The sequence below is a fragment of the Phocoena phocoena genome, chromosome 8 (genome assembly GCF_963924675.1).
Source record: "Phocoena phocoena chromosome 8, mPhoPho1.1, whole genome shotgun sequence".
Lineage (NCBI taxonomy): Eukaryota > Metazoa > Chordata > Mammalia > Artiodactyla > Phocoenidae > Phocoena > Phocoena phocoena.
In genome coordinates, this window is record NC_089226.1 from 5,014,887 (window position 1) to 5,038,550 (window position 23,664).

General features: G+C 44.0%; 1 protein-coding gene across 9 annotated transcripts in view; it reads left to right on the forward strand.

Annotated features, from left to right (window-relative positions):
* PRDM10 (PR/SET domain 10) overlaps positions 1-23,664 on the forward strand; it is a 54,419-nt gene that overhangs the window by 21,374 nt on the left and 9,381 nt on the right. For 4 of the 9 annotated variants that reach the window (XM_065883013.1, XM_065883017.1, XM_065883016.1 and 1 more), the window contains 11 exons: positions 3,674-3,746; positions 5,800-5,917; positions 8,232-8,361; positions 8,871-9,113; positions 14,162-14,509; positions 16,841-16,996; positions 18,713-18,892; positions 19,750-19,860; positions 20,872-21,072; positions 21,728-21,871; positions 22,558-22,728. In XM_065883013.1, coding sequence (XP_065739085.1) covers positions 3,674-3,746; positions 5,800-5,917; positions 8,232-8,361; positions 8,871-9,113; positions 14,162-14,509; positions 16,841-16,996; positions 18,713-18,892; positions 19,750-19,860; positions 20,872-21,072; positions 21,728-21,871; positions 22,558-22,728 — 1,875 coding nt within the window. Of the gene's footprint in view, positions 1-3,673; positions 3,747-5,799; positions 5,918-8,231; positions 8,362-8,870; positions 9,114-10,697; positions 10,710-14,161; positions 14,510-16,840; positions 16,997-18,712; positions 18,893-19,749; positions 19,861-20,871; positions 21,073-21,727; positions 21,872-22,557; positions 22,729-23,664 lie in introns of all 9 variants that reach the window. The other 5 variants (XM_065883012.1, XM_065883014.1, XM_065883015.1 and 2 more) reach the window with 2 other exon arrangements.

The window sequence follows — 23,664 nt, forward strand, 5'->3', positions numbered from 1 at the left end:
TTGAAACCGTCAAGTTTAGATAATCCATAACCTCCCAAGAAAATGTGTAGAAGGGGATTCACATCTCACACCTGTATTCCAATAAATTCTTGATACTGAATGAATACTTTTTAACTGTGGAGGGGAGATTATTTTCTCTTTTAATGCAGTAGAAGGCAGACAGATACAATTAAATAAGAATATAATAGTTCAATATAATGAACAACCAAAACCACAGATAAAAAGAAAGCAACAGGATGGGGGAAATATTTGTAATACATGTTAAAAGGTTTGCGTATACAAACTGAGAGAAAGTTGTGTGCCTCTAACCTCACTACATCCAGATGGACAATAAATAAGTATCAGGAATAGACTTTATTTGGGGGAGGACTCAAATAGTAAAGAAATGTTAAAACATTTTTTTAAAGGTTGATAATTTAAAAACCCTTAAAGCAACTATGAGTTAATATTTTTGTTAATTTAAGCTAGCAAAAATAAACAGATATAATACAAGGAGTGTGAGGGTTTAAAAAATAGGGATGTTTGTTTCAGAATTGCAATATTTTATAGAATATTTCTGACAGTAGGCAGCAAAAATGTTCTTGGCTGAGTAAACCCAATCCTTGAAAATAAGTCTGAGGAAATAATTATAAGCAAAGATAGAGCTAGCTACATTAGAATTTTGTAATGTTTTTGCCGACTCAGACATTAAGATGCACCCTTATTTTACACACCATTAAGAAAACAAGTACACTGCCAGCTGAGCTATGCTACAGTGCTTATTTTAATCAACAGAAGGAGTTATTTTATTTTTATGGCAGGAGCTATTTTGGACTTATTTAGACACAATTTTGAAATCACATCACACTTACGCATATGTTAAAAGGCACACTATAAGCCAAAGAAATTGGTTCAGGTATAAACTGCTTTCTGTGCAGTCTGACTTTTTTTTTCTCTAACTGGATCATTGTTTTACTTTATCATGGATGTTTGTGCTTTTGTCTATCTGTCATCTTCTGTGCCATCAAGGTGTTGATGATGATGCAGTGTTTTTAGAATAAGTGCTCCTCTGTTACCTCTGCGATCTTTTTCCAAGCCACTGATAGCTTTTCTGTAAGTTTTGATGCTGTGCTTTCCCATTGACTGAACCCATATGTGTCTTTTTCCTCAATTGAAACACATGTCCTTGGAAGCTGAGAGTTTTTTGATCAAGTCAGTGGGAAGTTTCTGATCACTCGATGTTTGATACCTTAATGAGAGTTCCTCCGGTATGATCACACCAGCCTTGCATTGCTTTGAAATTTCTTTCGTTTATTCTGAGGGAGATGGCAGGTTTTTTTTGGCCTTCGTTTGCATTGCTTGGCAAGTGTAGCACCTCACGGGGTGCCAGTGGGACACATAACCGGAATGAGGTGAGAATGGAAAGATCTCGGCCAGGTTTGTGCAGGAGCAAAGGCAGGTGGTCACGGCTACATCAAGGCAGTGACCACAGAATGCCATGGATTGGGAGGCACACTCTGATTTCTGAATCAGAGAATATGAGAAACATACCTCTTGGAATCGATGAACAGGGCAGAATTTATAACAGCAGAATGATAAACTACCTAAAAGTCCAACCACAGGGTCATGGTCAAGTAAAGTATAGAATACAGACTGTAGAATATTATTCCACAGTTGAAAATGAAGTCTCTCAGTGTGATTATTTCCATATGGTTAAAATAATGTTCCACAACAATTGTGTATGATGGATTCATTTAGTGACCAAAACATGGAGCTTGTACTATGTTCCAGACACTAGGAGAAGACAGACTGGTGCCCTGCGTTCAAGGAACTTGTCCTCCAGAGGGGAGGTGGGCAGAAAGGTATAAATAAGCAAATAATATCAAATAGTGGGAAGTGCTGTGAAGGGCACAAAAGGTGTGAAAGGAGCAGATGACAGGAAAGGCCCCAATTCAGGTGTGACGGGGGAGGACAGGCCTTGCTCAGGAGGTGACAGTGAAGAACCCAACATTCCTGATGGTGGAACAGCAAGGGCAAGAACTCTACATGTTGGAGGAACTGAAGGTGGGTAAAGGAGGGTGGTGGGAGCCCTTTGCAGACCAGCGTCAAGCACTTGAGGTTTACTGAGAACCAAGCAGCTGCTGCAGGCCATTAAGCATGGGAGTGAGTGATGCAATCCGACTGTGTTTCCAGAAGACCGCGCTGGCTTCTGTGTGGGGACTGGAATGCAGGGAGCGAGAGTGGAAAAGCAGAGGCTTGTTAGAAAACCAGGCAAGAGCTCATCTTGGTGTACGTCTAGGTGGGCGGAGCAGACGGAGGACGTCTGAGCCACCGAGAGTTCTTACTGAGGCATTACAGAAGAAAACAGAAAGATGGTCGTCCAGGGGCTAAGGCTCCACGCTCCCAATGCAGGGGGCCTGGGTTCGATCCCTGGTCAGGGAACTAGATCCCACATGCCATGACTAAGAGTTCGCATGCCACAACTAAAGATCCCACCTGCTGCAACTAAGACCCAGCGCAGCCAAATAAATAAATATATTTTAAAAAGGATGAGCTTTTAGATTTCAAGTCTGAGCAACTGTGTGGAAGGTGGGGTATTTACTGAGATGGGGAAGGTAGGCAGGGGTGGGGGCGAGGAGGGGAGCATCTGGAAGTCAGTTCCGGACAAGCGCCATCAGGCAGGTAGTAGAATGTAGGTAGAAGGCAGGAGGGGAGGGTCTGGGGTAGAGGCAGTGACCTGGGAGTCATTAGCACAGAGTTGGCTGCAATGGGTGCGGTCACCTCAGGAAGAAATAAGAAGGCCCTGGACTTGGACTACGCTTCGAGGAACAGCGCTGTTCAGGGTGCGGGAGGGGAAGGACAGCCAGACAGGGAGACTGAGCAGAAGCGGCCCACGGGGTAGGGCGGAGGAAGAGGCTCAGGAAGGTGGCGTAGCTCTGGTGACCCAGCAGTGTTGCGGTGGAGCCACCATGATCACAGCTGTGGAGAAACCTGTGTTTAAATACAGATAAAAGAATTAGAAGAAGGCTTCCCTGGTGGCGCAGTGGTTGAGAGTCCGCCTGCCGATGCAGGGGACACGGATTCGTGCCCCGGTCCGGGAGGATCCCACATGCCGCGGAGCGGCTGGGCCCGTGAGCCGTGGCCGCTGCGCCTGCGCGTCCGGAGCCCGTGCTCCGCAAGGGGAGGGGCCACAGCAGTGAGAGGCCCGCGTACCGCAAAAAAAAAAAAACTGGAAGAGGCTCTGCTTCATGCAGATCAGGAGACTATTGATGTTATCTCTCGTGAAGTTGTTCTAATAACAAAACCAGTTTTTTATCTTTTTATTTTCTACATTTTATTTATTGATTCTTTTGGCCTCACCGCTCGGCACGTGGGATCTCAGTGCTCTGACCAGGAATCGAACCCGTGCCCCTTGCAGTGGAGGCGTGGAGTCCTAACCACTGGATCGCCAGGGAAGTCCCACAGTTTTTTACAAAGGAAAAAGAAAACACGCAGTGTGTCTTGGCAGGCGAACTTCCTGACTGACCGTCTGCGCTAACGGGGTCACCCTACAGTTCGGCTTCTTTCGTTTGTTTGTTTTCCGTGGGCTGTAGAAAATCCTGAATTGTTTCCTGTGAGCAGGAGGGGGGATTGAAGCACGTGAAGCACATCCGGTGATGCCCTTAGTCCTTGATGATGCGCTTGGCTCTTGCAGGTGTGGTATGCTGCTTCCTATGCCGAGTTTGTGAACCGGAAGATTCATGACATTTCCGAGGAAGAAAGGAAAGGTGCTTGGACTTTTTCATTTTTTTTTGTATTTTATATATTGATTCTAAATTGTATATATTACTTACATCTTCAGGCAATGTCTAATTTTTCTGTCTCTCTGTATTTAAGATATTCTAATAGGTTCTTTAGAGCTGCACATCCCTGTCTAATTCTAGGGTCAAATGACAATGACATATTTACATTTCTTTCATGGGTGCTGGAAAATAGTATTTAATATAATGAAAACCTCCAAATACTAAATTAGGACCTAGATCAGAGATGATCCCTATCGAGATGTAATCATCTCTGAACACGGCAAGGTAGGCATTGACTTTGTTTTCAAAGTCAGAATTTACGTACAGAAAAGCGCACAAATCCTAAGTAATGGCCCAATGAATTTTCACAACGTGAGGACACCTGGGCAACCCGCACCCAGATCAAGACACAGGGCGTGACCATGGCCCCAGGACTCCCCTGAGCCTCGTAATTCCTCCTCGCTCCCAAGTGTGACTAATCTCCCGACTTCAACACCACAGATATGACCATGTGCTTGTTACCGAACTTTTTATAAATGGAATTATGTGATATGTACGTTTCTGGTGTCTGGGAATCTTTTGTTTGTGAGATTCTTCCATACTGTTGTGTATTATTGTAGTTTGTTTATTCTCATTGCCATTTGGGTTTCCATTGTGTGAATGTACCGTAATTCACTGATCTGTTCCTACCATAGAAATGTGGGCCGCACAGTGCAATCCTGGCACTGACTAGCTGGAGTGAGGTCACATTCTGCAGGACAAGGGCAGAGTCCTCCACAAGGCCCTCCCGACTTCAGACAGCAGTCTCAAGCCCTGGGGGTCCCAGGCCCCCTGCACTTCTGACCAGCTAGCTACAATTTAGGGAGTTCCTGCTAACCCCCTATGTCTGATAATTCCCTAGCACGATTCATGGGACTCAGAAAAGTGCTGTACTTATGAGTACCATTGTAGTATAAAGGATGCACGTGGGGACCAGGCAAATGGAGAGACACTCAAGGCAAAGTTTGGGAGGATCCCAAATGTGAAGCTCCCATGTCCTTAGGCCGTGTCACGACCCTGGAGCACTGATGTATGATTACCAGCCTAGGAGGCTCACCTGAGCTTCTGTGACCAGAGTTTTTCTCAAGGCATCATCACATAGGTGTGAGTGATTGGCTCCTTGGCCTGTGATTGAACTTGCTCTCCAGCCCCTGCTCCCCTGCCTGGTTGATACCACCTGGCTCAAAGCCCCAACCCTGTAATCAGACGGTTGGTCTTCCTGACACAGCCAGCCCCATCCTGAGCCATCTCATTAGCATAAACTCAGGTATGGTCACAGATCACCAGGAATAACAAAGATGTGCTTCTTACTTGGAGATTCCAAAGATTTAGAGGCTATTTCCCAGGGACCGGGGACAAATGCCAGCAAAATTCTTTATTATACAGCAGGGTCGTTTCCAGTTTCTGGCTAACATGAGGGTGCCACTGCGAACATTCTTGCATGTCTTTTAGTGAACATATGTGCATATTTCTGTTGCGTGCACATCTAGGAGTGGATTGCTGGGTCATAGGGTATACACATAATCAGCTTTAATGGGTACTTCTGAACATTTTGCTAAAGTGATTACATTGGGCATTGATTTTCAAGTTATTTGTGATACAGTATACCATCTGATTATGAAACTTGGATCTGAATCACTGGGTTATCTGCATACAGATTTCCATTGTAGCACTCCTTGTCTTTCCAGTGTGGTAAGGTCGTGTGTGTGTGTGTGTGTGTGTGTGTGTGTGTGTGTGTGTTGTATGTATTGCGGGGTGGGAGAGGGTAGCACAAGGGTGTTTGTTCCTTTGATGTCTTATGCAAATATATCAGAAAACAAGATCCTAAAAATTATTCTCTGTCAGACTTTAGCCTTTGATTTTATAACAGAACAGCAGACATTGTGTATTTATGAACACTGGGCTACGCTGAGATGGGAATGGTGTGGGTACTGGGCATCTGAGTTTTACTGGTGCCTGTTGATCACCAGCCTCCATGGTTTCTCTCCCACGACTGCAGTTCTTCGAGAGCAAGAGAAGAATTGGCCCTGCTACGAATGTAACCGCCGATTTATAAGCTCAGAGCAGCTGCAGCAGCATCTCAATTCGCATGATGAGAAACTGGATGTGTTTAGCAGGTATAATAGTAAGGGGGAAGATTTCAAAAACTTCGTTTTTAAAGTTCCAGGGTCGTTTCTATATCATCTGTGAATTGATGGGTCTGTGCGTGTGTGCGCGCACACGCGCGCGCTTGTGTGTAGACAGGTAACCAGGTAGGCTGCTGAAGGACAGTTCTTATCCGTCATTTCCTTTTTTCCCCTGGTCCTCATTACTACTTGTGTCTTTTCCAGCATAACCAATACCCAGCAATAGGACATCTTTTCACCTTAGGAAAATCTCCCCTAACTAGAGATTCTGAAATAGGAATTCTTCTGATTTTCAAACTCTTTTCAGTAGCCGGATTCCTTCATCAGACTAAGTCCTATGTTTAATTCCCACTATGTAAAAAAGGTAGGCGAAGGAGAATTCCACAGGATGGGGTAAGCAGCAGCTGGATCACATAGGCCTGATGGGTAGTGGCAGGAAATTTGAATTTAATTCTATGTGTGATAAGAAGTCTTTAGAGTCTGCTGATCAAGGGGTATTGTGATGTCAGTTACATTTCTAAACATAACTGTGGATAAAAATAAAACCATCACCTTAGCTTGTACTGCAGTAAGAGTGAAGACAGGGAGTCTAGTTAGAAGCTATTTCAACAGTTCAGATGAAAAATGAGAGCGGTTCCGGGCAGAGTGGTCCCAGTGGGACAGATGTAGGGTTGCCAGCTTTTATGTGATTTGAAAAGAGAGGAGATGGTGTGAAATGGCATTTAGGGAAGTGGGAGAGTAAATATTCCAGGGAAGTCCGGTGTGATTGCCTGCAACGTGAGTGAGGGCTCATGTGAGTCACGGCTGTGTCGTTACCAAGCGTCTTTCACTGCGAGGGTGCCGTTGCAGAGCCGGCAGGAAGTCGGTTCACCAAGCGCGTGCAACACAGCAAGAGTGATGAAGCAGCAGTGGGGAGGGAAGAGCACGTACAAGGGAGTGACTCCAGTGAAGGACCTTGGAGCTTATGAGTGGAAGGACGGAGAGAAAACATGAAGAGGACGCAGGACTGCAGACAGGGCACAGGACTGGACTGGAGCTGGTGGTGAGGCAGAAGGATCGTTGAGTCCAGGTGCCTAAGGGCGTGAGCTGGGAAGTTTGGACACGGTGTAGGAGTGGGCGATGCATGGCATCAGGACGGTGGGGATTCCGCACCTCCCAAGGACGACAAGGCTGAGGGTGTGACCACGGGAGCAAACGTCTGGGGTGCGTGGAGGACACAGCAGGAGTTCCGTCGCTCCCTCCTGTGTATCCCGAAAACTCCGACCATGGCTCTGTTATAGCACTTTTTATATTCTATTGTGAGGTTTGGTTTACATGTCTGCTGCCTCTACTGGACATGTGAGGGTAAAAACTGTTGCATATAACTTACCGTCTTTAGTGTCAAGCTCCATGCATGACACATTGTAGATAAAAATGTTTGTTAGCCAGCTGTTAAAAGAAATTGGAGACAATTAGGCAAATTTGAACTTTGGCTAGATTTAATAAATATTGAGCAACTATCACTTATTTTTTAGGTGCGATAAAGTTGTTGTGGAGATATGTGTATATTATATATACATATATATGTCCTTATGTTTTAGAGGTACATATTGAAATATTTACAGATGAAATGATGTCTGGGATTTATTTCAAAATAGCCTAATGGGTATGTGTGTGGGAGAAGTGGTGAGGCTATAGATGGGATAAAACTGGCCATGAGTTGATAAGTATTGAAATGAGGTAGCGGGTACACTGGCCTCCTTGTGTTCTCCACATTTGCCGAGGTTTGGAATTTCTCATAATAAAGAATCTTTTAATGTGGTGTTTACTGGATGTGCTATGGAACCGGTGAATTAGAAATTTGTTCTGACCTTCCAGAAGATTATAGTAAAACAAGGGCGTTCCTTTGACTCTATAGCCACATTCCATGGAAGGAACATGAGGTGAGCAAGGGGAAGACTGGAATCTTGTATCCAGGACACACACTAGGCGTGTTCTGTCCTGTCTGCGTTGCTCACAGAATCGCAGAGATGTGTGCGAGCTTCCAGAATTTTTGGTAGCAAAATGGTGTCGGTGGTTTGACTTTTTAAACCTCCTTTTATTCTGAATAATTTAAGACGTCTCTGAGCTATGTAGATGGCAAAGATGAGAAATTTGGAAAGCGTGTATGAGCAAAGTGATTGTTTCCATTAGAAAAAAAGAATCAGGAAAAGAAATCAAGTGAGAGGAAATCAAGATTTGGGGTGAGTCGGGATCATTCAGGGAAATATTTGTTGTGCAGTATTGTGTAACCGTGACTATCTATAACCCAATGTCTTGTCCCCAGAACAAGAGGCAGAGGAAGGGGGCGAGGCAAGAGGCGGTTTGGCCCAGGTCGGCGGCCGGGACGCCCTCCCAAATTTATCCGCTTGGAAATAACCAGTGAAAATGGGGAAAAGTGTGATGATGGGACACAGGTATGGGGGATGGGAAAGCAAGAGCTCTTCTTGGATGCTTGGTTAGAGAACTTATGAGAACCATTACTGGATTCAAATACAAACGCCTCTCAGAGGGTGATGGGCCTGCCTGTCAGGGCTGTGCTCCCTGTTAATTAAAGTCTGACTAGAGGAAAGACTGAAAAGAACATTGTTTCAAACGTTACTTACGACGAAAACGCAACTCTGCTGCCCTAAAGGTTTGAAATTGTCCAGAGACACTACCGGGGGACTCTGTTTAATTAGTTTAAACAATTAAAATGATGATATTCCAGAAGAGTCCTGTCATAGTCTTTTCCTCACAAAATGATCCGGAACGTCTCATGGTTTTTACATCCTGTGGATGGTTACCTAACTAATTTTCTCAGAAGGAAAATATTCTTTTCTGAGCATAACGACACTAGTCATTTAAAAAGTAAAGCAGCAATTCTAAATCCTAGCACTAATGTCTATCTAGGTAGGGAAATAATTGCTGGTTATTGCAATTTCAGGACTTGCTGCATTTTCCCACCAAGGAGCAGTTCGATGAGGCTGAACCTGCAACTCTGAATGGGCTGGATCAACCAGAGCAGCCCGCGCTCGCAGTCCCTCAGCTGCCACCGGAAGCCCAGTCTTCTCTGGAGCACGAGACGGAAACGCACGAGCTGCACCTGCAGCCCCAGCACGAGGAGAGCGTGCTGCCCACCCAGAGCACCCTGACGGCCGACGACATGCGCAGGGCCAAGCGCATCCGGGTAAGCGGGATGCCCGCCCCGCCCTCTCCCAGTCCTCCGCCTCGCGGCCAGCCGCGTAGGTGCCCTGACGTTCACCACCACTCCCAAGGCTTGCTTGCATCTAGCCTATCACAGGCTCAAGCCCCTTGTTTTGGAAGAAAGTATGAACTGTTTCTCTGGGTCTCTGGGTCCCGTGGCAGGCTGGCATGGCCGGTCCTAGATTCCATCAATTTATCAGTGACTCAGAAGCCTGGCTCTTGGCAGCATCCGGACTAGTGTAGTTAGAGTAGAATAACTCTCTGGATGCCTAAACTCACAGATTGGAAATGGAGAGATAAGTACACTGAGTTGTAATAGTTACTTACATTGAAGCCAGGCTAATAATCTGTGCCTAATCATAGCTCTCAGGTCAGTTTGGGGTTTTGAATTTGTTTATCAACGGTTTCCAAGGGGAGACTGGCAAATGCCAGGACCCGTCAGTGCACAGGGACCTGAGTTCAAGTTGATCTGGCAGGTGCGGCGCACTCACGGGGTCAGCTCGGAGCTAAGCTCCAGGTTCGGGGGTAGGGCAGTGTCTCACCCACATGACCCGCGACTTGACTTCGGGCCATGTGGTTGCAGGGCCTCCGTGGCTGCCTGGCCAGGTGTGTTTTGTCCCATTTCACAGACAGCGTTGAGTGTGCGTTAGGACCTGCAGGGGAGGCATGTGGAGAGCAACGTGGTTTTGTGAGATCAGTGTCTGTGCGGACAATTGACATCCAGAAAAGAATGACTTAAACCCGTGTTTGTGGTAGCAGGACTTTCCTTAATCCTTTATGCGGATGAAAGAGACTTTTTGTATAACTTCCCAGGCTTTACAGTTTCTAGGTGGACGATCATTTTAGCTTATGTTTCTTTTGGTCTTATTTGCCTATAGGCTAGAAGGGACCTTGAACAATAGTCTAGTCCGTGCCTTCATTTAAAAATACATTTAAATGTTTGTTCTGTATGACAGCGTGGAAGAAGTCTGAGCAATCAGGCTAATTAGACTTTATAAGGGTCCTGAAACGGAAACTTATAAAACTTATGGCTCCATGTATATTATTTCAAAAGGATATGTAAACCTACATAAATATACCCCAGAAAGGCAGAAGGCTCTGCATACCTTCCACCCGTCATGCCACGTGACTCCCAACCTGCGTTTCACTCTTTCTTGGGCAATTACTATCTTTTCTGCTTTGGCCATTCTGAGTTTTCACTAGGTCCGTAGAAATGCTTTCTAGATTGAATTTTTTGAAGGAAAACAACTAAAGCCCACATGTTTCGTGAGGTGTGGCTATGTAAGCATAGTGTAGCCGTGATCGTACTTGTGTTCTGGAATGAACTGGGTTACTGGTTTTGGAACAAGGTTCCTTGTGTCAAAGCAAAAGCCATGTGTATGTGGCTTTTGGAGGTCAGTCTTAGGTGAGCGATTTTTTTTTCTCTTCCTCTCACACATTCTAAAAAGCAGGGGCTATGTATTTTTTCATCTTTTCTATCCAGATTGGTAATGACCAACTGAAGGGAAGCCTTCCAACCCCATTGGTAATGTAACTATTTTTCTCTCCTCTAATGCTGCCTGCTCAGTTGGAGCTGCAGGTACGTTTGTTTCCTGTGTTTCACTCACATAACAGAATGTTATTTAAGTGTTTGCCTGACCTGCTGTTCTTTGCAACCTGTACTTAACTAAATCCTGGTGGAAACGACAGTTTGGTTGCTACAGTCAATGCAAATTAGTTAATGAATAATGATAATTTATTTTCAAATAGTAAGTGAGTGGGCTGCAGTTTGCTCATACACAAAATGAAGGGTAGGACTAAGTGATCTCCAAGGTCCCTTCCAGCCCTGAAACAACTGAATGACTTCTGCAGTGGCGCCGAGTTCTGACTGTATGTTCAGCACTGCCTAGGTGCACAGTAGAAATTTCACTGGTGTCCTGTCCTCTGGGATCTTCCAGTCTAATTAGGGAGGCGATGCTAATGTAAGGTGGGTCACAGTTAAGTGCTACACGTAAAGGTAGAGCCTATAATTGCTATCAGAAGTTGGAAGAGTGAAAGGCCAAAGAAGGCTGGAGTTGGGGAATAATTCATAGATGAAGTGAGGGTTAAACTGGGAAAGAGAGACAGGAAGAAGGGAGATGGTTTCAGAGGACGGCAGCCATAGCATCAAAGGCCGACACCCAGGAATTGTTTGGTGTGGTTGCTGGCCGGACGTGAGCACGGGTACCACCTGGAGGGTAGTGGAAAGTAGCACATACCGGGCAAGGCTAGCCCAATAGAGGTTTTGAAAACTGGGCAGAAAACAGGCCAGAGAAAAGTTGTTTAAAAAAAAAAAAAAGCCAGCAAACATGATTGATTTCCTTTTAATGTTAGGATCAAAATAATCTGAAAATTAGTCAGTTGAGGTTCCTTTAGCTATTAACATCAGACTTTAGAAACGTTTTATGGTTTTGTCTGCAAAGACTCTGTTGACTCAGAATTCATCTCAGTGTGAGTCGAATCCCTTGTCACAGGTTTTAGCAACTATACCATTTTGTCACCTTTCGAGGAGCTTATGTTCCATCCAGTACAGAGTGGTTGGCCAACGGCAACTCTGAGACCCATCTGTGCTGCCTCCACCCTTTCTCTTGATTGCTTCTAGAAAATGTGTACCAGTTGCAGCTCTGAACTGCAGAAGGTACCGTAGAGTTGGGACAGTTTCAGCACTTCCACTACCTTGTAATGAGAGGGTTACGTTAGGATCATTCGATCAGAGAAACAGCCTAGTTCTTGAGTACTTAGTTCAGCGCTCCATGGAAATCAGAAAGGCAGTAAGAACAAGGTTTGCCGATAGAGCTAAGAAAGTGGAGCCCGGCGGCTGCTGGGTTTAGATCAAGGGTCTGAGGACACTCACACTAAACAGAGATGACAGGAGACTTATTAGCATAACGGACTGAAACAAAACCACCATCCAGATTTGGTGCCCAAGGGGAAGTGGAATCTCCGTGGGACCAAGACCGGTTGTTGTGCGTTATGTCTGCCCTTGGAAACTTCACTGAACTTGGGTAAAGGAAATGATGCATTCCCCGAGCACTCTAAATCTTGAATCTCTGAACCTCAGGATAGCATCTGTTCTTTTTGCAATATTTCCGTAAAGCTTGGAAAGTAGCCAGAATCGTGAGAGCTTTTATGTAAAATAAGTATCTGTCCAGATAGGGTAGAAAGATTAGGTGACCGCTAAACCGTATAATGAAGTGAAAGAAAGCTCTGTGGCTGATTTGAAAAAGGTCTGTTGTTTATGATCTCTTCAGGTGGTACAGAAAAGATCTTGAAGTAATTCTTTTTGATTTTCTTATGAAATACATTTCATTAATTTGCAAACTTTTATTGACACTTCCCTTGAGCTCAGCTATTTTTTTAAGAGACCTAGATACAAAGGAGAATAAAATATGATGCAACCCCAGTCAACCTGGGAAGATGATGGAATTGCGAGATATTTACTCAAGATAAATGAGTAGGTCAAATATCTCTCCCAACCCTATGAGAGAAGCCCTGAGAAAGATGCTCTCTGCTATACAGGAACTGTGTTCAGAATTTTCACTAAGTCAACAATAATTATTTTGCTTTTTCCCTAAATGATTATTTCACGTTAAAGTTACTTCAGAAGTTGCTGCTTGTGAATAATTTGAAATTAGGGGTTTAAGCATTGTTCATTGTACTTTTTTCATTGCACAAATAACGCATTAAGACCTCCATTAATTCTTTAATTACTAGTCTCTTATAGTTACATAAGCATACCCATTCACAGATATATTTTTTTGAGGGATTTTTTTCCCCCCACCTCATAGCTATCTAGAACTTTCCCCCTGGTGTTTTGAGGAACTTATGAATGAGTCTTCATTATAGTAGAACTAAAATATTGATTCTGTATTCTCTGTGTGAAAGATGATTCTGTTGGTTTGCTCTCAGTAGAACATGAGTTGTTTTCTCAGTGGTGGTGATGAATTTGCGCTAAGTAACCATCTTCCCTCACTGGGATTCCCTGTAGCAATTGGATGAATTTACAAGATGGCCAATCAGCATTAGAAGTGCAATCTGTGACTGAAAAGCAAAAAAGAGCGAAATTGACTGGTCTAGACAGGGAACAAAGCAATAAGCTTAACCCAATTAGCAAGGCATTCTAACCAGTGGAACTAACCAGCTACACTGAGAAGCTGTCCTCTGCATTTCCTGAGTAGGAAGTGATTAAGGCACATATTCCATTTAGAACGTGTGCTTACATATCTTGTCTCAGCTGCAGACACGTTCATGTAAATGTGTATCTTCGTTCTCTTTCATTCTTTTTCATAAATTGAGATATAATTCACTTACCATAAAATTCACTTTTTTTGTAGTGGTTTTTAGAATAGTCCCAAAGTTGCACAGCCATCACCACTAATTCCAGGACATTTTCATCACCCGCGAAAGAAATCCCATATCCGCTGCCTCCTTCCCCCAGCCCTTGGTACTTACTACGCTTCGGTTCTTTTTATTATCTTTATTTTTGCTAAACATTTTAATCAAGCTTCAAGTTCTTTTTCTCAAAGACTTCAACAAGTAACATTTGGCTGACTCACTCCAACCTCATCATGCATGTGTGACTCAACCCAAGTCATTTCTTCCAAGTCTTCAATTTTTATTCTACTTGACTCTGGGGTTTGTTTTACTCTATTGGCTTGGCCAAAAAGTTTATTCGGGTTCTTCCTGTAACATCTTATGGAAAAACCCGAATGAACTTTTTGGCCAATCCAATGTAAGTCCTCTATTTTTTGAACGTTACTTAGATCCTTTCGAAAGAAAACACACACACATAGACATAAAACAGCACACAAAAGTTTGTCTTTTCAAGACGAACTTCTTTGGGGATGGCTTCATTTTTAATGTCTTAAACAGAAAAATCTTTCAACTGTGTGTCCTAGAGTTTAATTTCTGTGGAAAGTCTGTGATTGCAGAGATTGTCCTCTTTTCCTATAAATGTGCGAGCTGCTTACACACTTAACTCACTAAATAATCTCATTTGTGTGTGTCTTTCAGAATGCAGCTCTTCAGCATCTGTTTATTCGGAAGTCCTTCCGGCCTTTTAAATGTTTGCAGTGTGGGAAGGCCTTCCGTGAAAAGGACAAACTGGACCAACACTTGCGCTTCCATGGGCGGGAGGGGAGCTGCCCATTGACCTGTGACCTCTGTAACAAGGGCTTCATCAGCAGTGCGTCCTTGGAGAGCCACATGAAGCTCCACTCGGACCAGAAGACTTACTCTTGCATTTTTTGCCCAGAATCCTTTGACCGCCTTGATTTGTTGAAAGATCACGTGGCCATTCATATCAGTGATGGCTACTTCACCTGCCCAACTTGTAAGAAACGGTTCCCAGATTTTATCCAGGTGAGTGTCTGCTACCGCGATGCCTGAACACTGCCTCTTTTAGGTAAAAGAAACTTCGAGTTTTGGAAGATTGAGACAGCCTGTCATCTGCATTTCCATTCCTTCTTTGCAGCATCTTCTTAGTTGAGCGTGATATTTCTTCAGTCAACCTACTTTTGATAAGCAAAAGATTACTATGACCCTTAATTGTCCAAATGAGACATTGGCATTTAAACATATAAGTTGTATTACAAGTAATAAACACCCAGATCTGGTTATAATCTCTAAAAAGTCTTTCTTAATCCTTGCCAATACCCACTACTCATAAAATATATGGCGCTTGTAGAAGACATACTCCCATTTCCTGGCCTGGAAACATTTTCTCCCCATCACTTTGGTTTCCTGTCTTGTGCTACTAAGGTGATGCATTTTGGAAGGAAACAAAGAGACAGCTGGTATATAACATACTGGTTTTTTTTAACTTTTTATTATATATTGGAGTATAGTTGGTTAACAGTGTTGTGTTAGTTTCAGGTGTACAGCAAAGTGACTCAGTTATATAGATACATGTATCTATCCTTTTTCAAATTCTTTTCCCATTTAGGTTGTTACATAATATTGAGCAGAGTTCCCTGTGCTCTACAGTAGGTCCTTGTTGGTTATCCATTTTATTTATTTATTTATGGCTGCGTTGGGTCTTCGTTGCTGCGCTCAGGCTTTCTCTAGTTGCGGCAAGCTAGGGCTATTCTTCATTGCAGTGTGCGGGCTTCTCATTGTGGTGGCTTCTCTTGTTGTGGAGCACTGGCTCTAGGCACGTGGGCTCAGTAGTTGTGGCACGCAGGCTCAGTAGTTGTGGCACACGGGCTTAGTTGCTCCGTGGCATGTGGGATCTTCCTGGACTGGGGATCGAACCCGTGTACCCTGCATTGGCAGGTGGATTCTTAACCACTGGGCCACCAGGGAAGCTCAGGTTATCCATTTTAAATATAGCAGTGTGTACATGTCAATCCCAAACTCCCAGTCTATCCCTCCCACCCGCCACCTTCCCCCCCGGTAACCATAAGTTCGTTCTCTAAGTCTGTGAGTCTGTTTCTGTTTTGTAAATAAGTTCATTTGTATCTTTTTTTTTTTTTTTTTAAGATTCTGCATATAAGTGATTTCTCTTTCTCTGACTTACTTCATTCAGTGTGACAACCTCTAGATCCATCCATGTTGCTGCAAATGGTGTTATTTCATTCTTTTTAATGGCTGAGTAATATTCTATTGTATATATGTACCACATCTCCTTTATCCATTCCTCTGTCAATAGACATTTAGGTTGCTTCCATGTTTTGGCTATAATATACTTCTGTATTAAGCACTGACCTCCTCCCCTGTATTATATTCTGGAGCAAAATGGGGTGAGGATAATTTCCAGAATATTCCTGATTTCATTTGGACTTCAAGTGTTAATATTGTTACATGCTAGTGAATGAACAAGTAAGTCTAAATATCTAGTAAAAATATTGTGTCTCTCTCTCTCTTTTTTTTTTAAATTACCAAAGCAAAAGGAGACTAGGATTTAATCATAGTTCTGTTAGTGTTGGGAGTCTTGGTAATTTTCTCACTTTACACAAACAATTAGAGAAGTTGCTTTAAGGTGGAATTTAATGGCACAAGAGACTCCAAAAATAATGAAGGAAAATGTCTTGCAGGAGTGGTTTGATATGACTCACTACTTAGCTCCCATCCATAACTATTCTTTGCTGGGTATTTATGGCAAAGAGAGTTCAGAGGCCGTATTCCTTTGTTTAAGTTATCTAAAAGTGTAGGGAATACGTCCCAATTAAGGGGAAATGATGCTGGTGTTGTGTTTTCTCATATATGGGTAATGTGTTTTCTCCCGTCTAATTCATGTCTTTAATTCTTCAGAACCTGATTTGATAGAAAGATGTAAAAGGACCAGTTACTACAAGGGGCTAAGTTGCTTCTATGCATGTTGGAAGCAGGAAAAAGTGAGAAGGAATTATTTTTTGTCCTCTTATAGGTACTTTTTACCAAGATTCATTTAAATCCAAGGGAACTCTTGCTTTTAATCTTAAAAAAAAAGGAAAGAAAAATGGGTTCCACGTGATCAGGGCTTGGACTAAGCGAACATTTTCTTCTTCCTCTTCAAGTTCTGTGGGAGGTCGAGGTTGGTAAGGCTTTCTGGCCTCTGTGATGGGGATAGTGTTGCTGAGGCCCGTTATCAGTCACACCTGATTGGCTCCCAGGCCAGGTTGATGAAGATCCACGGCACGGCGTTTGGCTCCCTCTAGCGTCGCTGAGCTGCCTTTGGTCATTTCCCCTGACTTTCTGTGTCCTCACTGCCAGGTGAAAAAACACGTGCGAAGCTTCCACTCGGAAAAGATCTACCAGTGTACGGAGTGCGACAAGGCCTTCTGCCGCCCCGACAAGCTGCGGCTGCATATGCTCCGGCACTCAGACCGTAAGGACTTCCTGTGTTCTACGTGTGGGAAGCAGTTTAAGGTAGGAACCAGCAAGCAGCCTGGGTGTTCTCGGGCCACTGAAACTGACAAGCTGAGGATGAGCCTGCTCATTTCGTGGGTGTATCATCGATGCTCAAAGAACAGACTTGAGATGTACTTTGTGCCTCATGTTTGACTTAGTTGTTAAGATAAAATTAAGGGGAAAACTCACCTTAATTTCCCAAAATAATTCAAATCCCCAAACAGAGTACTAATGCATCTTTTACAAGAATCCAAGTGTATAACGAATAGAACTAAATTGCTATCGAGGAACTCCTAAGAGGGCAATACATTTACCCACCAAATTTTTTACTGAGCACTTATTAAGTGTAGGAGCCTGATCATTGAGCCCTGGGGCATGAGGACTGTCATCCAACAGAGGTGGGAAATCTGTGGGATGTTGAGAGGGCTTAGACTATTTTGGGGAATGTTAATGACTTACAGGATTAAGATAAAAAATAATAAGTATCAGAAATGGGCCTTGAATTTAGAAGAAAACAACGGACAAACCTACGGGAGACTCAGAGATAAGAGTTAAACAAATGAATGTGAAAATGATAAAATATGGTTCGTGGGGAAACCAGATGATTCTGCAAAGATGTCCCTGAGAGACACTCTGCAGAATATGAGTAGGTCATGCTGTCATAGAAACTGGAAAAGAATCCGAAATGGATTCAGGAGGGGAGAACTAATTTTAAAGGGAGGCATTTGTGTAGAGTGTGGAGCTGGTGGGGATGCCTGGCATTGCACCTCTGAACTTAGCATGGTTCCAGATACACGGTGGTCATTCAAGAAATGTTTGTTAAATAAATGTGCTGAAAAATGAAGTAGTTACAGAAACATCCTCGTACCAAAATGTGGAAAGAACTGGTCTGGTAGAAAGGTTCAAAATCTTTCTAAGACCGATAGCAGTGTAATCGTATGTCCAGGAGCAGAGCCTCACTGGATAAGCGAGCTGGCATTTTTGGAATTTGTTTTTATTCAGGATGGGCTCTGCTACATTTTCTGTCTGTGGACTCACATCAACATGTATCACTAGAAGATTAGATGATCAGACTAAGAGCTGTGACCTAGACCGTGTGCCCCATCCATAGCAGGCAGTGTAACTGCTTACTTGAACTGCTAAATTTATATGATGAGAGATACTTACTTAAATTCATTTGGGATTTAGAGGAATGTCATTATGTGTGTTAAAACATGTGGTAATTGAGAACACACATGGCTTTGTAAATCCAATATTACCTACCATCCATTATCAGTTTGTCTTGTAGTTCTTTTTTTTAAACTTTTTGGCTGTACTGCAAGGCATGTGGGATCTCAGTCCCCCCCGACCAGGGATGGAACCCGCAGCCCCTGCAGTGGAAGTGTGGAATCTTAGCTGCTGGACTGCTAGGGAAGTCCCTGTCTTGTAGTTTTTAATACCAAACTTATTCCACGTGCCCTTTGATCACTTCTACATAAATGCAAAACCTTTCTTCTCAAAAATCATTGTGTAGTTTTCAAACTGGACAGTCATTTTCAAGCAAGGCTCATTGGAATGCACTTACTTGTTAGCGAACAGAGTAATTCCCAGCCAGGGTTGCCGTGTCCTCGGATGTAGCCTGGTGGGTTGTGTTACTGCTAACTTGTATTGATTTTTTTTTTTTACCCCTTCAATTAAAAATCTTCTACTCCCACTCCCCACCCCTCTGCCTTCTCAAAAATCCTCTCTAAACAGCGAAAAGACAAACTACGGGAACACATGCAGAGGATGCACAACCCTGAGAGGGAGGCCAAGAAAGCTGACCGCATCAGCCGCTCCAAGACGTTCAAGCCGCGCATCACGTCCACCGACTACGACAGCTTCACGTTCAAGTGCCGCCTGTGCATGATGGGCTTCCGGAGACGAGGCATGCTGGTCAGTGCCGGGCTCCGGACCGCCCGCCCCTGCCCAGGCCATGGCTCTGGCACAGTATTCGGCACTAAACCTGTCACTGGGTTTCGTCCCTGGCTGGGGACAAAGCGGAGGCGAACATTTCCCAGCCTGGGGCTTCTCTCCCCCCTGGTCACCCCTTGCTGCCTTTGCCATGGTTCATTTCCGGTGTTTCTTGGAAGAGGTCTGTTGATCACTTTTCATTGCTTGTTTTGCTTTGCTTTGCCCCTCTCCTGCTCTGCTCTGTGCTTCCTCTTCCTGTTCTCTCCTGTGTTCCCGAACGTACTCCCTGGCAGGGTCGTTGCCTTGCAGCCCCCCCACACCAGTTGTTCCAGATATGACACAGCAATAGAAGGGAACTTTCCGCCAAGGCAGGGTATGCGAACCGGGTTAGCTGAAGCACCAGGAGAGCCGGGTCTCCGCTCTCAACTCATTGGGCCCTGATGACAGTGTTTGCAGAATATATCTGTATCTCATTCAACGTCCTCGGTAAGGCCAGGGCACTGAATAATGAAGGAGAGGCTTGCATCAGGAGAATTCTGGAAAGAAATTCCTGCTAGTGTGATTTTCCATTTTTCCACCAGCAGCTCTTTCAGTCAAAGGCTATCGGTGGAATCCACAGCAACCCGATTCACCTTCAGTGATTTGCTGAATTACTGTTAACTCCTGTTAATGCGTCGGTGTCAGAGGGTCCCGGCAGTGCCGGTTCTGGCCAAAGGCCTCATGTTTTGGGGTGTCGCTTCAGAGAGTTTCAGCTGCTTGCACTCAGTATCGGAGGTATTTGTTCAGCGTCTGTTGGTCACGGGGTCTCTTCTTCTCATTTGCTTTTTTTTTCCTTTTAGGTAAATCACTTATCAAAGAGGCACCCAGACATGAAGATAGAAGAGGTGCCAGAGTTAACTCTACCCATCATAAAGCCCAACCGTGACTACTTTTGTCAGTATTGTGATAAGGTAAAAGGAAACTGTCCATAGGAGGATACCTCTGTGGGAGCCACGCTCAGGGCCAGTTTGTCTGCATGTATATATATATATACCAGGACCTTGCAGTTTCTCTTAACATATGGTTCCCTGTCTCTCAGTAGTCTCCCATTCAGACAAGAAAGGGCTAGGAGTGCAGCCTTATTTTAAGCCAAAATTTTTTTCTTAAGAATTAGTCAGCTCTGTTTTTCTTGTACCTTCTCTCTGTGATTTTTGCCGTTAAAGAAGAGGCTTATTACCAAGAGCTTAGTATACGAATTCATTTTAAATTCCTAAGCTCTAAAACGAGGGTGTTTGTCATCCTACTTGTAAAATACAGAGTAGATTTTGGATTTCTAGGAGATTGAGTAGGATGTGAAAAAGTCTTGTGGTGGAATACTCTGCTTGTACTATTCCGTTCTTGAGTTTTGCATAGTTACAAAAAACACAGGAATAGAATATACATTTATTGTTTCATTGTAATATTGTTTCCTTATACGGTGTCAGCTGTATCAGTTATAAGCTGTGCATAAGTAGTATCAACTTAAAAGTAAGAAACATTTTTTAAGCACAGATTCACCATTACAGGTTCTAGTTGCTATTAGACTTGCCATTTTGGAAGATTCTTTGGCATTAGTAGTCAACTATGTACATCACATGAGAGCTTTCACAGAAAGGCTAAAGGGTGAACTGGCCTTAAAAGAAATTGTTTCTATGACTGTATATTCACCTCTTAAGCTTCAGGGTAAAGGTAAAGGTGTTTTTACTATTCCTATCTTAGATGTATAAAAATTCAAGGCAGATGCCTCACATATCTATGTTATGTTCTTATGTTATTCTGATTTATGTTATATCCCCATTATCCTTCAGCATATCTGTTAATATATTTTAGTTTGGACTACGTGAATACTTTCTCTCATTTCCTTGTAATGAAATTGTTAGATTGCCTTAAGCCAGGAAGTGGAAGTATACACTGCTTCCATGGCAAAGCTTTTGAATTTGCAGGTTTATAAAAGTGCCAGCAAGCGAAAAGCCCACATTCTGAAGAACCATCCTGGGGCTGAGCTCCCACCAAGCATTCGGAAACTTCGTCCCGCTGGCCCTGGAGAACCAGACCCCATGCTGAGCACCCACACCCAGCTCACGGGCACTATAGCTACCCCGCCCGTGTGCTGCCCTCACTGCTCCAAACAGTACAGCAGCAAGGTACGGGGAAGGCTTTGGACCACGTCGAAACCAGGGTCATGGTTTAAGGGAACATTGCTTAAGAGAAGATGGTACTTATCCAGATGCCGTGATGGCATCTTCTGAATTGATGGGGGTGCTAAAGGAGCTGCTTCCTGAGAACAGGGAGCATAGCACAGAACGGGAAGGGAATACGGTGGACTTTCCCGGGAATTAGTACCACCTGAGCACTTGAATGGTTTCCTTTGCCCTTGGCCCGAGGTGGGGCTCTGATTTGAATATTCCCTGCTCGTGGTTTATGAGCTCAGGCTTGCAGCAGCGCTACATAAGAACTTAAATGATGGTTCTTGAAAAGGGGATCATTATTGCTGCGGGGGAATGCAGTCACTGATTGCTGCAGGTATTGGTGGGATCAGGGGATGCTGTGAGGTATTCTGACCTTGCCTGATAGCGTGGGGGGGGTCACACAAGTCTTTACTTTCTTTCCAGCGTCTTCTTTTTTCCCTTTCATACCATTGTCCCGCTTCAGGGAGGGCAGGCAGAGCCAGTGTTACTCTTTTTTTTCTTTTAAACATAACATGAAGGACTATAGGAACCATTGGAGGGCTTGCATTTGAGAAAGATCGAAAATAACCTATTCTAGTAATTCTTCTTGGTTTTCGCCATAACTTTTCAGACCAAGATGGTACAGCACATTCGAAAGAAGCATCCAGAGTACGCCCAGCTACCCAACACCATACACACACCTCTGACAACAGCCGTGATCAGTGCGGCTCCAGCTGTTTTAACTACAGACAGTGCTACCGGAGAGACTGTGGTGGTAAGTGTGTGACCGGTAAGAGTGACTCCTGTCCTCTGCTGCCCATCACAGCTTCAGTGCCAAGGCCATGTCTGTCTTGCTATTTAATTGGCTGCAGATGTAGCCCACCGCCATTCAGGGTTCTCTACCAGGCATGATGCTTGACGATTGGGTCTCCCAGTTGGTGCTTTCCAAAGCTCTCTGTAAAAGGAGTAGCAGGAAATTCTCAGTGCTGCTTGTTCACTTCAAGATTGTCAGAACTGGGCCTCCCTGGTGGCGCAGTGGTTGAGAGTCCGTCTGCCAATGCAGGGGACACGGGCTCATGCCCCGGTCCGGGAGGATCCCACATGCCGCGGAGCGGCTGGGCCCGTGAGCCACGGCCGCTGAGCCTGCGCGTCCGGAGGCTGTGCTCCACAACGGGAGAGGCCACAACAGTGAGAGGCCCGCGTACAGCAAAAAAAAAAAAAGAAGATTGTCAGAACCTCCGGGGTAACTCCCTGGGCCTGACAGACAGACAGCCAGAGGTATATAGGTAATTTTCCAACACCTTCTTAACTCTGGGTATTTTTCTATCCGAGCTCAGGGCTTATTTGCGGTCCCATGATCCCACCAGTTAGACAAACCAACTTTTTGTAGGATTTCAGAGCACTGAAATAGCCACAAGCAGCAGTGTTATCAACTGATGTGCTTTTTTGTGATTTTTGCAGACAACAGACTTGCTAACCCAGGCTATGACAGAACTGTCCCAGACCTTGACGACGGATTACCGAACGCCGCAAGGGGACTACCAGAGAATCCAGTACATTCCTGTGTCGCAGTCTACATCTGGTCTACAGCAGCCTCAGCACATACAGCTTCAAGTGGTGCAGGTGGCCCCGGTACTGTCCTGCGTTTATTTCTCTTTACCTGCGTGAATGCCATATTGCCACCAGCCAACACAGCAGCTGGGGTCAGCTAAAACACCTAATTCTCAGAGCTGGGGCTGGGCCCTACATACTGTGCATGTCAGCTTGGAGTCTAAGGCATTTGTAAAGCCCTGGCTGTCGAGGGCTCTGGACTCATCAGTGTAAGAGATTTCTGTCAACAGTATCCAGAGATTTTCGGCTCCAGTGTATACCACTATCCTGCCCTACTGCAGGCCAGCACTGAGCCTCTTCTGAACCCTTACCCTTGGCACCCAGGTGGACTACTTGGTGAGGAGCCTGTTTGATCAGCCCCCTACCCAGGCATCAAATGACGTCTATCAGTTGGAGGTTGTAAGGAATAATTGTGAATTTTGAATATCGCTTAGTACCTTATTAGTAGTAAGTTATAACTGTTCCTTCTACAACGTAATTAATACATCATTCTTACTGATTCAGGAGCTAAAAGAAAAAAGTCCTCCCAGAACTATTGTTTCATTTAATTATACTAAGGAAATGTACTCAAGGCACAGATAAACAGACGTTTTGCTTTGAAATAAATTGGACTCTGAAAATTTAAAACTAATATGAAAGCAGGAAAGAGGAAGTTGCCACTGTCATTGACTATTCTTTATCCTTTTTTTTTTTTTTTTAATAGGAGCGTTCTTAATTTTAGGCTTTGGAGGAATCTATGAATCCCTGAAGTTGTCTGTAAATTATGATATATATGTACATTATTTTAGAAAAAGGGTCTGTTGTCTGTGATACATAAAAGGTTAGGAACCACTGTTCTAGTGGTTAAGTGTGACAAGCTGAAAGCGAATTTTCTCCTTTGATCTCTTTTAACTGATAAAGGGTAGGCCATTAAAATTAATTGAAACTTAAGGGAAAAAAGAGTTTTGATTCCTGAGG